General features: G+C 31.1%; 1 protein-coding gene across 1 annotated transcript; it reads left to right on the plus strand.

The window, feature by feature from the left end:
* Positions 1-2400: 2400 nt before the first annotated feature.
* LOC108483458 (high-affinity nitrate transporter 3.2) lies at positions 2401-3475 on the plus strand. The gene is made up of 2 exons (XM_017786871.2): positions 2401-2679; positions 2759-3475. The coding sequence occupies exons 1-2, from the start codon at positions 2550-2552 to the stop codon at positions 3238-3240; spliced, it is 612 nt and encodes a 203-aa protein (XP_017642360.1). The 5' UTR covers positions 2401-2549; the 3' UTR covers positions 3241-3475.
* Positions 3476-18683: the final 15208 nt, after the last annotated feature.

An 18683-nucleotide genomic window follows, 5' to 3' on the forward strand; every position in this document is an offset into this window, starting at 1 on the left:
CTTATCTATTTATTAAGATGTTCATTTTAAGTGTAAACAAGTGTATTAGATATGTGAAGAAATAAGATTGCATAAACATCTCTGTATGCATCACGCACAATCCCACAAACAGTTGACATTATTCATAGCATAAGACTATAAATTATTTGTAACTTTTAACACATATATAAGATATTATATTAGTAAACAACTTGGCCCTTATTAAAAATAAATAAAAGGTAAGAGGAAGCTAAGGATAAAGAAATGGAATGAAATTGGATCATTGACTATCTAAAACTTGGATGCTCATTTACTATTAATAAATTTCAACTTGAGTTGGTAACCTCAACAGTGATATTTTCATTGAATAAGAAATAGGATGGCATTGATAGGTTGAATAAAAGAATTAATGGGCTTCTTTGGATATTTTATTTCAGTAGATCACAAATTAATCCATTTTTGTAAAATTAAAATTTTTAATTAATAAATTTTAAATATTAAACATTAAAATTAGATACATATTTTCAGGAGCATAAGCAAGTATATGGGTCTTGCCCTTTTATCTCTTTCATTGAACTCATTTTTTTCTAATCTCAAAACATATGTTGTAATTATTAAAATTAATTATATCAAATATTTTCAAACTATAACCTTCATTTTAAATTTATCCTTAAATTTTAAATTTTAATTATATCTTTAAATTATTGATATTATATTAATTAGGTTTTTTGTTACAAAAATCGATAATTTAATTATTAAAAGACACGTTAATTCTTATGTGACATAATTTTAAATGAATATTATAAAAATAAATGTTTTAAAAATCTTAATTTTAAGGTCTACAAAGCTTGTACAGAAACTTTATCGTTCATTCTTTTTTTTTTTTAGTTTTACTTTTAAAAATTATGCGACAACGTTTTATTTACTTAAAATTTTTATTTTAAATTTAACTATATAAGATTTAATATGTCATTTAACGATTTTAATAATGAAAAGACATGATTAATATAACATTGATAATTCGAGAGTGTAATTAGAATGTTTTGAACTTTAGAGACCAATTTAAAATAAGAGTCATAATTTGGAGATATCTGGTGCAATTAACTTTTATTAACCATACTTATTATTTATTTATATTCAATCTTCAATATTAGAATTTTTAAATCAACAAAGGTTTGGTATAATGGTAAAGCACATTATACTCTCATTACGAGAGAGAAATTCAAATATTAGAAATGATATTATTGAAAAAACAACTACAAACCTAAACATGAACAGTAAAAAATAAAAAAATACAAAAAATTAAATTTATTTAACCTTGATCATTTCATGTTGCTAAATTTTAGTAGATAAGAACTCTCCCCCTTTGAGAATCCTTTTGTAATTTATTCATATATCATAAAAAAAAAAAAGAAAAAAAGAAAAAAGAAAGCCACCCAATTTCAAGTTTCAACCATAGAATCCCATCACATGCAAAGCCTTAATAACAATAATAAAAATATTAATTATTATACTTAATAAATTTGACTAAATTCCCAATCCCAATAAATTAATTAAAGTCTGACGTTTTGTTTTTTGTCCACCGTACGGAACTACTTGTAATAACAAGCTTAAAAACATATCAATATAATTTATATAAAATTAAAAGAAAAAAAAAAGAATTACGTTTATTTTAATTATCATTAAGCCATCCCCACAATTTTTATTTTCTTTAAAAATTAATAAAATAAAATAAAAAGTTATATTTCAATATAAAATTTGTTGGTGTTGTAACAATTACGCCAACTTGGTGAATGTCTTCACTTCTTTTCAAATTTCCTCAGCCTTAGACAATTTGTTGCTCATTTTGGACTTTCCTACACATCTGGGGACAAACCCTTAACATCCCATTTAATTTCTCTACTTAAAATATTAAAAATCAAGTGTTTCCATTTTTTATTTAAAAAATTAATTTAATCGTTAAAATAATAAATATTTTATGTTAAAATTAATTAATTTAAAATTTTATCAGATTATTTTCATATAACATGATATACGATTGATATGGTAAGTTGAAAAATTTTTTTAGTGAATTATAATAATACGACAAAATTCAAACAACAAACGCAACTCATATCCAGGTTACACCTGGGACGGTAAACATACTTATCAAACCATCATATGTGCTCAAAATTTATAAATTTTAATAAAAACTATCAAGATTATAATTTTTAAATTAAAGAAAAAGATAGAAAATTGAATTTTTAATCTATTTGTAATTAGGATACGTCTAACTTTAAAAACACACCACCACCAACAACAAATACTTTGAAACCCCACCTCTTTACCATGTTAGAGGGACATCATTTTGATTAAATTATTGGTGGAAAATAATTAGAATCTCTCTTCAAATTCGTAAGAAGGTGGCCAAGCAGATACTTTGGGCCATTTTGACTTTTTATTTTTTTTTTTCATAGAGGAGGAAAAAAAATCAAATCCCCACTATTTTGTCTATATAAATGTCTTGAATTTCAACTTGGTTGATCACCAGTTCAATTGAGGAACTCATAACTCCTCAAAAGTCTTCTTCAATGGCAGCTCGAGTTCTTGTTTTGGCTTCAATTCTTATTTTCTCTTGTTTTGCAGAGACATGCTATGGGGTGATCTCTTTCTCATCCCTTCAAAGAACACTTGTTGTTACTGCTTCTCATAGACAAGGACGTAAGTGATTATCTCAAAACCATCCTTGTTACATAATTTCATTGCATTATTGATAAGAAAAAGATCATGATTCATGCAGTTTTGAAAGCCGGGGAAGACAAGATCACAGTGAGATGGGGATTGAACCAGAGTTTCCCGGCCGGGACCTACTCGTCTTATAAGACCATCAAGGTCCAGCTCTGCTATGCACCCATCAGCCAAGTCGACCGTGCATGGCGGAAAACCGAGGACCATCTTAACAAAGACAAGACATGCCAGTTCAAGATCGTCAAGAAACCCTACACCAACGTCAACGAAACCCTTGAATGGACCATCGAACGAGACGTGCCGACGGCGACGTTCTTTATCCGAGCCTACGCTTTGGACTCCGACGACCACGAGGTGGCGTACGGTCAAAACACCGACGCCGAGAAGAAAACCAATCTGTTCGAAATCCAAGCCATCACCGGCCGCCATGTTTCGCTCGATATAGCGTCGGTTTGTTTCAGTGCTTTCTCCGTTGTGTCGTTGATGGGGTTCTTCTTTATGGAGAAAAGAAAGGCAAGGAAATCTCAGCAGTAGTGTGATATATTATGGTTTTAAGAACCCTAATTAAACCTTTGAAAGGATTTTTATAGTAATGGGTTTGATTTGCATGTCTTTTTTACTTTCTTTGTGTTTTTAATCCTAGATGATGGGAGATAAAGAGTTAAGTTGAATGGTTGTGTTTTAGTGGGAATGGGGTGAATAAAAGAGTTGGAATTATCTGTGATCATCTCCTTGTTATATATTAAAGTTGAAAATTGTCTTTTTGTTATTAGTGTTTTCTTCTTGTTGCTAAAAACAATTTGTGATTATTAGTTGGATGTGTTGAATTTCTTGAAAAATGGATGAACAAGAACTAGTTTGTTTGGTAACTAAGAAACAAAAGGGAAAATTCTATAGACTGAGAAAATTCAAGAAATGAAGATGTGAATACATTTCTGCTATTGATACTAGTTTACAGACAATTGTAAATTTAGTAGCTGCTATCATTGACAGATTAACCAAGTAACTGCTACCATACCAAACTTCAACGACCTTAGTGCCTTATAGCTGATACTTTAACATTCCCATCTTGCTTAAACTTTTGCACATCAGTGTATGCAACTACTCTAAGCTTATTACTTGTCAAATTTAGCTGGTGTAATAGGTTTAGTAAGTACATCATCTATTTGCTCTTCAAATTGAATGAAGTTAACTTGAAGCTTTCCATCTACAACATTTTCTCACAAAATGAAAATCAATTTCGGCACTCTTGATCCTGGCATGATGTGTTGGATTGGCTGCCATATTATACAAGTATTATCACCCCAAAACAGTAAGCATTCTAGAAACCTTGACTCCAATCTCTAATAGCAATTAATGAATCCGTGCCATTTCAGACATTGAGTTTGCCAAGCTAAGATACTTAACTTCTGAACATTACCTTAAGACCACACTTTGCTTCTTACAACACCAGACAATAGGATTACTACCAACCCAAAATCTCCACTTGTATAATACATTCCATGATCCAATGTAGCTTTTAGTAACCTAAGAGTTCTCTTCACTACTTTCCAATGAGTATCCAGAGGAGAATTCATATATTGGCTGAGCTGATTGACACAATAAGCAAGGTTTGGTTTAGTCAAGCATATGTACTACAAAGCACCCAATAGAGCTGCCCATCCTCGATTGGTGCACCTTCAAGAGGTGAGAGTTTCAGTGAACCAACCATAGAAGTTGGTGTAGGAGTGGCTCCTATCATACCAATTATGTTGACAAGTTCCTTAATGTACTTCTTTTGGCTAAGAAAAATTCCCTTAACGTGTGATGATGACAAGGGTAAGGCAGTAGATGTGGTAGGTAATGTGTTTGTTGAACCATTGGGAGAAGTGACATTGGTAGTGGATAGGTGCCAATCAGAAGAACTAACTTGAGGTATAAGAGAAGAAGAATTGGATGTGGTAAATTTGCTTGGTAAGAATAATGAACTTAAGTTATTGGTGATTGGGGATAGTTGTCTACGTGATTTGGTATGAATAACAAAAAGTGAATAAGAAGAAGAGGGCTGTTGGAAATGTTGTATATGATGTTTTAAGTGTAGTATTTTCGTTAACATACATTTATAATTTTTTTAAACAGATTAGTTAATAAAATTATTCATGAATTACTTTAATAATTTGTATAATATCATCATATGAGTTTTGCACACAAAGCAAAATAGAATCAAATGTTACTCATTGGTTGTCTAACGTTTAACTGATACTAAGGGGTATTACATGGTCGAATTGTAATACGAAAAGATAGCTTATATTAGTAGACGAACATAAACATGTTCTTAGTCTAATCGGAAATGAGTTTATAATTAATAGATGAAAAGATGGAACTTAATTATAAATTATTTGAGCCTTAATTGCATATGTCCAATCAGTCTTTCTACTAGCTCGTTGAAACTGGAAACAATTTGTAGAATTAATCAAATGAACAGAAGTAGATAGAAATGATAAAGTTAGAGAAATGAGTTACATTCGGAAATAAATGTGGTTTTCTCACTAAGTATAGAAATGACCTGAGAATTTATTTATGGTTTTCTTGACTTATTAATTAATTAATTGAATTTCGAAAATGGATTTAAATGAATTGGTCATTGTGAATCCAATTGAATGTAGAAAAATTAAATATATTTTCTCATAGTTTCTTTTACGGTAAAGTTATCATGATTTTAATGGAATTAGAATTGTGTTGAGAAAATTATTTAATTGAAAAATTAATTAATTTAAATTAATTGAGAAAATAATATTTAATTTTGGAAATAAAAAAAAATCTGGATTGGAATAAATTATAAAGTATTGGGTTAATGTCCATGAAACATATATAAAGAGAGGCCCAACTCCCGTTATATGAAATACATGGGACGACAAACCTCAGTATTCCCATCTAGGGTTACCGTCCCTCTCTCTAAATAATGAGTTGGAGTTTTTTCTATCAAAATAATATTATTTGTATTCTGCCACTTCAACCAGGATTCTATCAACTCTCCCTATAAATAGTAACGTCCCCTAACCCTATACCGTCTCCAAAATAGGGTTACGAGACATTACCAGTCAGTACAGTCCAATTCCGGTCATTAATTAAAATAAATATTCACACACATCCTAGTTTTAAGATGTCGTCCCTTTAATGGGCCTTTGCGGTCCAATATGAACAGTGAATTCAATTCGGGACTAATTTAGAATCACTACGAGTTTTTAGTAAATTTCAAAATTCATACTACATATCGTTGACAACCATAATTTACTCATTTCATCAATACTTCTACAACTTAAATGACTCTCATGAAACATTCTAGGTACATGCCATTACCAATACTCAACATACTTTACCTCATTGAATTCGGGATCGACCTGGGATGCTGATTCAATAGTCTAGCCTTAACTTAACCTGCGGACAGAAACAAACCATACGCTGAGTCTACACTCAGTGGTATTTCTATAATCTAAACACTTAAACAATTATAAAACTTATTAATTTATATATATCTTGAACTATTCAAACTCAATGAGAATTCAAACATTCACTTTCCAACCAATGTTTTGGTCTACTTTAAATTCAAAATCATTTATTATTTTTCAATAGCAATTAATCAATTAGTAATGTTCATTAACTCTCAGAACAATTATTTATTCAGTAACAGTCAGTTATTCGGTAACAATCAATTATTCAATAATAACCAGTTATTCAGTATCGATCAATTAATTGGTTATCCAAGAATGACCAATTATTCAAGAAATCGATATTCAAGAACAATTAAGTTATTCAAGAGCGATCATTCATTCAAAGACAATCGTTTATTCATTAATGATCAATTATTCAAGAATATTCGGTTATTCCGTAATGTCTAATATCCAAGAATAATGGTGACAGATTTCTAAATTGACCCTAGTCGGGAAGCGGTTTCGGGACCGCTAAACCGAGTCACCGAAGTATTTGAATATGATATATATTGTCTAAAATATGTGAATATGAATGTGTGAAAGTTTTAAGCTTCGATTTAGTCGATTGCATGTGAATTTAGTTAATAGGACTTATATGTGACACTTTTGAAATGTGATAGGTTAATCTATAAGGATCTATTAAAGCATGTAGTGAAAACAATGGTTTTGCATGTCAAATACTCCTTTTTTATACATAGTGGCGGCCATGATGGTACATATATTAAAATATGTAGTAAATCTTAATTAAATGGTTATTATTTTATGTAAAAGAAAGGAAATAAATAAAAGAAATAATAAGGATAATAAAAGAAAAGAAGAATGAAAGGGTGAGGAAAAGAAAAGGAGAAATCGGTTCTTCTTGGCCGAAATGAAAAAAGGAAGAAGGAGGAAGCATTCGGTCATCTTAGGTTAATATTAAGGTATGTTAATGCTCTTTCATTGAAAATCTTTGTATATTTGGAGTGGTCATCAAGTATAGAAGCTAGCTCATGGCAAATGTTTTGTAAAGTTATGAAGATGACATTCGGTCATGGATGTTTGTATTTCTTTGATGTTGTTTTTGATGCTTTAGTGTATTGAGGGTTGATTATAGATGAGTTGAGCTTGGTAAAATTAAATGTTTGTGGCTTAATTGCTTAATGACAATCGGCTATGTTGAAATGCTAAATTAATGCTAAATTGTAAGTATTTAATTGAGTGTTAGCCAAAATTGAGCTTATGATAGTAATTAGAATTTGTGAAATTTATGCATTTTGTGGTCCAAGTGTGATAAGAACCATACAGTTATGGCATGTAAGCATGAAGATTTGTGGATGTTTTAGAATTGGCCTAAGTGTTTTAGTCATTAATATATATATATATATATATATATATATATATATATATTGCCGAATGTATGCTTAAGGAATTGGTTAAGTACATTGTTGTTAAATGCTTGTTGTTTTTGTATAATTGTTGCCTAGCTACTAAATGAACTTAGGGTATTATGGATAAGTTTAAGAGTGGCATAATTGAAATGAAGTTTGCTTGTGCCGAATGTGATTTTAGTGCATGAATTAGGAGTTTAATTTCATTCGGTAACTCATACCAAATTGGGAGATAGTATTAAACATTAGTTTTATTTGTTAAATAATTGAAGTGAGCTTTGAATGGTTGTTTTGCTTATAATGGCCAATGTGATGAATGTGAACATGCATATATGTGTATTAAGGTAAGTTTCATGGTGATTATGCTTGTGATGTTGGGTTGATATTCGGCATTGAGTAATGTGGGGTAAGGTGATTAATCGGCTATGAAATTAGCTAAATTGAATAGGTATGTTTAATGATATGCTTAGTGTAATGTATAATCTTGTAACTCGGTTTAGTATTGAGATAAAGGTTAGATGTATGATTGGATTTTGGTATGTGTTAAATTGGTTAATCAAAGATTTAATATGACGAAATGTTAATGAATAACATAATTGGTTTGCACCTTAAATAGTTGAAATAAAGCTTGCCGATTAAGATTAAATGTTTAAATTGTAATGGTCATATATAGGTATATATATATATATGCCTTATGTATGTACCATGTACACATAAGGACATTCGGCAATATGATTAAATTCATGTATAAGGAAGCATGATAAATTAAGTGACTCCTTGCTTGTGAATGTGAATTAGATATAAATTAAATAAGCATGGAATCGAGTCATGGCATGTTTTATTAAATATGATACATATTGAAATCTATTGTTTTAGATATAGATTAAATGATATGTGATTGCCAAATGTGATTGTCAAGTGAATAATATATCTATTGTTTTACTTAAGCTTAAGAGCAAAGAGGATCAAAGCCGGATAGGGGAAAAGAGAAAGTAAACGAATAGCCGTGGATATCTAGTCGTCGACCATTTCCGAGGTAAGTTTTAAGTTATTAAACGTTGAGTAAATTCAATCATAATAGGACATAATGAATTGATTTAATAAGATATGATGTGGTCATGATATGCCTTAAACTCAAATGGTAAGTTCATAAGTGTTTGGACTTGGAAATTTAAGAGCAAATTGTAATAATTTGCTTAGGACAGCAGCAGTAATGTGATTTTAGAAAATCACTATAAATTGTTGGTGTGGAATTATAGGCTGAATAAAATATGTAATCAAAGCTTAATTAGTCTAGTTTCTTATAAAAGAGACCGTGTAAGCAAAGAAATTTCCTATAAAGAGATATTTAAAGTTGTGTGAGATAGTGTCAGAATGACTCCGAAATCCCCTGTTCTGTTTTTATAAAATCATTATAATTCGTACAAAAATGGTTATAAGATAAAATTTATATTATTAGACTCCTTAATGAGTCTAGTTTCAAATGAAATCAAATAGAACATATTTTGAATTCTGTACAATGAGAAATTTGATTCGTAGTGAAAAGTGGTCAGATTAGTCAAACAGTGAAACAGGGGAAACTTTAAGAAAAATCTGGTATTAATTGGCCAAACCTAAAATTCTGAAAATTTTATGGATGGAATATATATGAGTCTATATTCAGGGAAAATTAACAGCAATTGATTTTGAGTTTTGTAGCTCCAGTTATAAATAATTTAGTGACTATTGCTCAGGAAAATAGCTTGTAGTGAATATGTGAATTTGTTGTAAACATTGATGAAACTATTTGAGTTGCTTATAAGCTATTGCTGAAATTGATGCACAAGATAAATATATGTATATGTGGTAAAGCCGAATGGCTAATGTGAAATATGTATGAGATATGTATATGTGGTAAAGCCGAATGGCTAGTGTGAAATATGTATGAGATATGTATATGTGGTAAAGCCGAATGGCTAGTGTGAAATATGTATGAGATATGTATATGTGGTAAAGCCGAATGGCTAGTGTAAAATATATATATGAGATATGTATATGTGGTAAAGCCGAATGGCTAGTGTGAAATATATATATGAGATATGTATATGTGGTAAAGCCGAATGGCTAGTGTGAAATATGTATGAGATATGTATATGTGGTAAAGCCGAATGGCTAGTGTGAAATATGTATGAGATATGTATATGTGGTAAAGCCGAATGGCTAGTGTGAAATATGTATGAGATATGTATATATGGTAAAGCCGAATGGCTAATGTGAAATATGTATGAGATATGTATATGTGGTAAAGCCGAATGGCTAATGTGAAATATATATGAGATATGTATATGTGGCTAATGTGAAATATATGTATGAGATACGTATATGTGGTAAAGCCGAATGGCTAATGTGAAATATATATATGAGATATGTATATGTGGTAAAGCCGAATGGCTAGTGTGAAATATGTATGAGATATGTATATGTGGTAAAGCCAAATGGCTAGTGTGAAATATGTAGGAAATGTGTGTATATTGTGGCCGAATGACCAAATGTGAAAGGTGTGTATTATTAGATATTTGATGAGGCAAATGAATTACAAATATGACAGTCGATTTGAATGTTGTAACATGTGATTAAATGTACATGAAACTTGGAAATATATTCTGGATAAGACCCGATGACTACGTATGGAGATTTTGTCCGGGTAAGACCCGATAACTTCGTGTGGAGATTTCATCTGAGCTAAAGGTCTCACCGATAATCCGAGTAGAGGTTAAAGCTATAAGACTTCGTAATAAGAATTGCTTATAAATATATTCAATGCGAAAGGTTAAACAGGTATGTACTCCAAGTTTATATGTGAGCTTGACTTGAACTAAATCATAAGGTAGTTATGTGATGCATACGTGAGCAATCTATGAGACTATTCCTATGATTATGTGACATCGGATCAGTGTGAGAGGTTATGTGAAATTATACAATATATCTGTCACATGAGCTCACTTTTATGTGAAAGTTTATCTGCCTATTGTATATGATGAGATGTGCATATTCGGTAAAGGGATGGATGCCCGAAGGAAGAGTGAAATAAAAATACGAACAACTATGTTATAATTTGATGGTTATCTGTTGACACTGCTTAAAACTTACTAAGCATTGTAATGCTTACTCCGTTTACTTTATTTCCTCTGTTTTATAGATCTCATTTCGAAGCTACAGGCTCGGGGATCGTCAGCAACTAGTCACACTATCACTATCCACTGCTTGTTACTGTTATGTTTTGAATTATTTTATGGCATGTATAGAATAGACCAAAGGGTCAAGAATATTTTGGTTAATGTATATAAGCCATGCGAAAATGGCATCTTTTGAATGTGTACTTATAGAAGTTTAAATTGTATCCTCGATGTCTTTAGTACTTATCTAAAGGAATGTTCAAAAAATAAATAAATAAAATTTTTTACTGTTCTGATATGAGTTTCAAGTCCGGTAATGCCCCTTTACCTATTCCGGCGACGGATACGGGATTGGGGTGTTACAAACAGTCAATTATCCAGTAACAGTAAATTATTCAGTAATAATCAGCTATTTTATACCTTTATTTACCCCTACTAACATGACTCGGACTCAAACGGATACACGGATCCAACCAACACACCAGTATGGCACATAGTGCCTCATTGATCAAGCCGAACGATAATGATAATAGTAGCGATCGGCACACAGTACCTCATCGAACAAATCCAAATAAGATAAGAACGTAAGAAACAATATCCGACACACAAAGTGCCGAATCGGTAACAGATAGAATAAGATAAGATGAGTCGACACATAAGTGCCGATCGATGTGCAAAAACCCGTACTCTTTCATATCCTATGGCATGCCAACTATATCCGACTAGCCCGACTAGTTAATAGGGTATTTAATTCACTTTTTAGTTTTCAATTAGTTAATATTTTAATTAATTAATTATATATTTTTTCAATTCAATATAATTCTACTCACTTTTCACTAATAAATATTCAATTTCACAATAAACACATGTTCATAATTATTTCACCACATTTTCAAATCAAATCATTTCAATAAAAACACAATACCAATAATTCATACTTTAATTATTTACCATAACATTCAATTAAAATACAACAATTATTAATTAAATTCACCCTTCAATTTCAATCAATATTCATTTTATTTCAAATAATTTAATCAATGCACCTACCATACATAATAAATAATAAATTCAATAATTAAATATTAAGTTCGGGTTATAGAAATACAAACTGTAATTTTCGAGCTAACTCCCGTTGACTTTGTCTTGTCCTTTCTTAGCCGAGATTTCCGGTACCACATTGACTACGAAAGTAATACAATTCATAATCATTAATACATTACTAATTTATATCTTGAGTTACAGAATTCTAAATTAAGATCCGCTAATTTCTCCTGAAACTAGACTCACAAATCTTCTTACCATAAAATTTTCAGAATTTTTCGTTTAGCCATTAAATATAGTTTATTCTTTAAATTCACCCCTATTCTGCTATCTGACAGTTTCGACCCTTCTTCACTTAAAATTAATTATCTCACAGTGCAGAACTCGGATAATATTCCCGTTAATTTCTCCTGAAAATAGACTCATTAGGGATTTTAAAAATATAACTTTAAGCCTCTAATTATTTTTCTCCAATTTTTGTTGATTTTCCAAAGTCAGAACAGGGGAACCCGAATTTATTCTGACCTTGTCTTACAAAACTCATTATATCTCATAATTTACAATTCAATTGCTACACCGTTTCTTCTATAAGAAATTAAACTTAATAAGATTTAATTCCATATTTTACTCATCCTCCAATTCAATTTCTACAATTTTTGGTGATTTTTCAAACTTAGACTACTGCTGCTGTCCCAAACAGTCTTAATACAAAATGTTGATTTCTTACTTTAATTTCAATTTAATCCTAACTAAATTCACTTACTTTTCTATCTTAATTCATACTTTATTCCTACTCAATTTTTAACTAAACTCAGACATAATTATCTATTTTTCATCATAAAACCATAATTTCGAAATGCTTTCAATTTAGTCCTTAAAGCATAAAACTTATGAATCACTTTACAATTCAATCCTTATTTCATTTCTAACTTGAATTTCTATCAATTTAGCCCTTAATTCATCTTTTTGTTCAACAAGAACAATGTCTTATAATCAACTATCTTACAATATATCAACTTAACTTCATCAAAACCTTGTTCTAAAGTTTCTAAAACATAAAAATTAAGTAAAATGGGCTAAATTGACTTACCTATTTAAGTTTCAAGCGTCAAACTTTCAATTTTCCCTTTCTTCTTTCTTTTCTCCTTTCTTTCTTTTTTTCCCTGCTTTTCGCTTTGCCTATTCTGTTTCTATTTCTATTTTTTTCTTTATTTCATTAAACCATTATATATATATATATATATATAATAACCTAATAATTATCTATTATAAAAATCTATTTAATAACAAATATTCTTTTAACATTTGTATCCATTTATAATATTACACTTGTCTTTCAGTAATGTATTTATTATATAAATATCTTTTACTTAATAATAATATATAATTTAATAATATACTTATATAATAAGTAAATATACATGTATTTTACAAATGTACATATACTAATATTACACATTTCACTATACATATCATACACTTGTCAACTTTTATTTATTTTTCACATAAAATCTTATAATATAATTATTTAATTAATAAATACCTTTTATAAATAATTAATATCTATTAATACTTAAATACAAGCATTACAAGTGTATGTATTTTTATTTTTTATTTTTATTAATACACTTGTACCCAATCATTACCACACATTTGTCTTACTTTTATTTATTTATCATATAATATTAATTTAATAATAATAAATACACTAATATTTACTTAAATAATAAGCAAATACATACATGTATTACAAATGTGTGTATTATATTTGTTACATTTGTATTTTATTTTTGCCATATACTTAGCGCTCTTTTTGGCTTATTTACTTATTTAGTCCTTTCAATTTTCTTTATTCTATAATTAAACTTTCACACTTCATTATCCAATTATCCTTAATTTAAGCTAGTTCACTTAATTAAACTCTAATTAACCACTCGATTAAATTTGTAAATATTTTTAATAAATATTTACTAATCCATTTTTCAGAAATGGAGACCCAAAAATACACTTTTTCGGTAACGGTAAAATTCGGGTCATTACAGTACTAGTAGACTTCAAATTACACCAACAGAAAGATAAAAATATTAGTTTATCTAAAGTTTTCAATATTGCTATTCTGGTAGAAAATAGTGGTAATTTATTTTAAGAATAAATTCTATTTTCTAGGAATTGCAATTCTACCGATTTCTATTTAAGAGAGATTTACTTTCCCACTGAGAGTAAAGAAAATATTTCTAGTTTTGTGTTTGATTCAATTTGTTCGAGTCCACACTCGAAGCAGTTCGTGGTATGAGAATAGCAGGGAAGATCGTTTGGTTGAAAGTTAGGAACGACGAGGATTTGTCTATCTGAAAACATAGGTACGAATTCGGTCTAAGGTTTATTGCTACAAATATAAAAAACCAGGTTGATTTTCAAAATTTTTATTTTTCGCTATGCAAGAAAACTATTTTCAAACTGGATTTTTTCCAACAGGAATAGCTTACTAAGTGTAGATTGAGATAGTAATGAAGGCTAAGTAAAGGGAAATGCATGTTTAACAAATGTAACATGTCTATATATATATATATATATATATATATATTACCTAAAAGATCCAAGCAATGATAGTTATTGAGGCAAGATGTGGAGAATGTAGCTGATTGGCACTTTGCAATGCCCACTAAAAGTTGCCATTGAGCCATTTTATTACTTGCCTTATTTGGATTGGTAATTTAATGAAGAAAATCTATAGTCCAGTTAATGTGTTGTTATTTTGAAGATATTATGGTCTATTTATAGAAACCAATCCTTGGCTTTTGAAGATTGGATTGGTTTTAGGTGAATCAATTCAACTCTTGGAATGTAAAAAATTGATTGAGATTGAGTTGTTGATTTGGAGATCATATCTTCGATTGATTGTGTTTTGAATGTTAATGATATAATAGTTATTTTCGAAGTTACTTTGTATTCACTTAGCTTCTACGTTAGCAAGCCGAAATTAATATATGTTTTGAGGCTTGTCTAAGTTTTGTAAGAGAGTTTATTGAGTGCATTCTAATTTGTCCATTTGAGGAACTATTTTTGTAAGAGAGTGCAAATTGTTATTGTAAACGCTGTTGAGTATTTATTGTCCAAGTTCCTAAGGGGAGGATTTGGAGGTGAGTGTTCTAGTCTTTAGGTACAAATATGAGATCTCTGTACTTGAGGAATGGTAGAGTGTGAATCATTTTTTGTATTGTGGATTAAAGATAGTGAAATTACTTGTTGAGCTAAGCTTCGCAGATGTAGGAAAACAGAACTGCGTAAACAAACCTTGATGTTCTTTGTAATTTTGTTTACACAGTTTTCGCAGTGCTAAGCCATAATGGCCACTACTTTCTTGCAAATCCATTACATTCATTTCAGCAAACAAGTAACTTAAAGTAGCAACAATTGATATCAGAGCAGACACTTAACATGTCTAGTGGTGAATCCTAGTGCTATTATTTGTTTATAATAGAAGGTTATTCAATTATCGTCCCCTTATACTTGAGAATGGTAATTATCGCTACTGGAAGGCTATAATCAAAGCTTATTCTAAGTCTGTTGATAAGAGAGCATGGCATTTTATTCACATTGGTTGGCAAGCCTCTGCCGGTAATTCTGATGTTGGACAGGTTCCTAAGCTTGAGGTTGAATGGACTACTAAGTAAGAGAGAGTTGTTAATGCAAGCTTTAAGGCCATATATGTTATATTTTATGGTATTGACATGCAAGATTTCAAATGTATTTCCAAGTGCATTATTGCAAAGGAAGCTTAGAAAATTCTCTAAACTGCTCACGGGGAACATATATTATCAAACAATGCAAGATGCATGCCAACCACCAAGTTTGAAACCTTAAGAATGCAAGATCATTCTACTTACTCAGAAATTTAATAAAGCTTTTAAAAATCAAGTTAAGAGGTTTAAGAAGTTTAAAACATCAAAAAGCACTCCAAGAACAAGAGCAAATGTGTTGCTATCGAAGAGGAGAATGAGAAAGAATAGAAGAAGGGCATTTAGTGTCATGAATGCCTTGGATATGGTCATATTCAAGCTGAGTGTGCTAACACTCTTAAGAAAAAAAAGAAGGTGTTGTGTGCTCTGTGGAGTGATGAAAACACTTCTAACAATTTTGAGTCTAATGAGGATCAAGTGAATAACTATGTAGTCTTTGCTTCAAGTGTGGTTTCTGATTCTGAGACTGATGATGATTTTGATAAAGGTTCTGATAGGGAATTTCTAAAAACATATAAAACCATGTTGAGTAAATGGGAACAAGTATGTGAGTTGAACTGTAACGCCCTGAAAAAAATATATTTATGTTTCTATAAATATTCAACACAACTGTCTATCTGCTTCAATGGTTAAGTGTTCTGGGTGTGTGTGTGAGGTCTTGGGTTCAAGTCTCACATTTGCTAAATTTTTTTTTTTTTGGGATCTAAGCCCTATCTTTGGTCAGTGGGCTTATATTAATTTGTCTGTTAAATTATATCAGAATAAGCCTGTTGGTTCGAGTGGCAAGGAGTTGGTGTGTTGGAGGTCCTGAGTTTAAATTTTCGGGCGAGCGTAGATGTTATTTTTGGCTCGGTTATGGGCAAGTATTTCGGTGGAGTTGGGATTCTGAGGTGGTTGAGATGTAGTGGGATAGTGGGGACTTAGGATTTGAGGGGTTATCGAAATATTTTATTTTTTATTTTTGTTTTCAAATTTCGTTTTCTCTCTCATCCAAACTCTCTGACATTTCTGCTTCCTCTTTCTGCATTTTCTTTTACGTTTGTTTTCTTCCCTTTTTGTTCAACCAATCGTTCGCTTTTATCCTTGGGACTCAGTGTATCATTTATCTTGGTAAGTTGTAGATTCATCTTGTAGCATTCGTTCTTTTAAATGGGTGTTAGTATTTTATGGTTTGGGAAAATAATCTTAGTGAGTGTCTATTATGTTGGAGAAGATCGTGAGGCTGTGGATTTTGTCACTACAGTTTAGTTCGTATTGGTGATTTTCGCTCATTGACGATAAGTTAGTTTCGTGTTACTTCCTTGTTATCGAATTCATTAGTCAATCTGCTAAATCGTTGTTCGGTATTTTGTTTTTAGGCTTTGGAAGGTTCAAGAGTGTTTTTACAATGAAATGGTACCAGGTGTGTACTTGAAATGCAGAAAAAAGAGTGTTGGTAAAAGTCGAAAAACCTTACTGCCAAGGCCACACGGGCGTGTGTAGTCACCCGTGTGCAAGAACACGATCGTGCGATTGACGAAGTCATGGCCGTGCACAGCACACAGCCGTGTGGTGGCTCGAGTGTAGTAGTGTGAGCCACACGGTTTAGCCAAGTTGGGCGTGTGGGCCCACACAGGCATGACACACGAGCTTGTGGATTTTGGGCCAGGCTGTGTGGGCCACACGGGCAAGGCTAACCTGCGAGTGTAGGCCACACAAGCGTGTGGGCCCACACGGGCATGTGGGCTCATAATTCTGAAATCTTCCCTAGGGTCGCACAGGTCGCTCCGATCCACTGTGGGCCTATTGTAGGGTCGGTAAGGGCTATTTAAACCTTTTTAGATGTTATGCTATTCTGATAGAATGATTTGAATAGTATACTAAATGTATGTATGACTATACTGCCACATGTATATCTGTTATTTGTTTAAAAGCATGCCGAGCATGTTTAATTTGATAATTTTGTATTTGATTTTCTGTAGCTGATTTGGGGTGGGATTTTTATTTGAGGAGGACGTATTCTAATAGGAGTTAATCGCCTATACTCTGGCAGGATGGCTGCATATAATTTGATACGTGTCTTAATGGCACAAGTTGGTGTGTAGAGATGGGTGAGTGTTTTTAACCCCACATGGTGTGATGGGATGACCAGAGATTGTATGTAGAGGATGAGGGTAGGATTTATGCATGTCTGCTTCTGGATCTGATTCTGAATCTGAAACCATATCTGCTCCTGACTGTGTTTATAAATTTGTGTGTTTGCATGCTTAATTATGTTTGGTTACACACTGAGTTTACGTAAACTCACTTCTGTTTGTCTATTTTGTCAGGTAATCTACAGACTTAGGCGGATTGGTGTAGCAGAGACTCAGCGATGACCACTCTTCCGTAAAACTGCTTAAAGTTATTGTTTATGGCTTTTATTTACAATTTTGACTTTATTTGGAGAGTTTGTCAATTCCGGAACTCTCTGGACTTTATGATTTTTGACTGTTGATCAAAGTTTTCTGAAAATATGAACTAGGTTTTTGAAGTTAAATGGTTTTACAAATCAATTTTTAAGACAAATTAACTAAGTAAATAACATTTTGACAATGGATATAAGCAAATTGAGATTGAAAATTAAAAAGGCTTGGTCGTGATGATTACGTTTCAAAACCCATTCCTTGTGACACCTACTAATTCGGCCATAACGTCTAGGCCGGGTTTGGGGTGTTACATGAACACTCAATTGTCACAAGAGAATGCTCAACTGAAGGAAGAAAACAGAAAGTTGATCAAACATGTTAAAGCTAAGGAGTCTTTTCTGACGGAAGAGTTAGACAATCTTGTCAATACAAAGAAAGAGTTGGTTGAAACTAAATTGCTTCTAGAGAAATTCAAAGTTGGGAGTAATAAATTAGATGAAATACTTTCCTTTGGTAGAATAGATCTAGTAAGAGGTGGACTACAATTTGTCAACAAAGGGAAAGCTGTCATGGAAAGTTTAGTTGTGTTTGTGAAAGCATCAAAACAAATTGAAATTGGTGAATGTTTAACCATGGCTATTGTGATTAAGACTGACAAAAAGGAATTGATCTACCATAAATTGATATGGTAAATTAAGTTCTTTTTGACACTTAATGAGCTTGCGTTTAATCATTTTATGGTTTTATTTTGTTATTTTTAATAGTTATTAAATTTTCACCTTAGTATTTAATTATGTGTGTTTTGTGTATTTTA

Source organism: Gossypium arboreum, chromosome 7 (genome assembly GCF_025698485.1).
Source record: "Gossypium arboreum isolate Shixiya-1 chromosome 7, ASM2569848v2, whole genome shotgun sequence".
NCBI classification, from domain to species: domain Eukaryota; kingdom Viridiplantae; phylum Streptophyta; class Magnoliopsida; order Malvales; family Malvaceae; genus Gossypium; species Gossypium arboreum.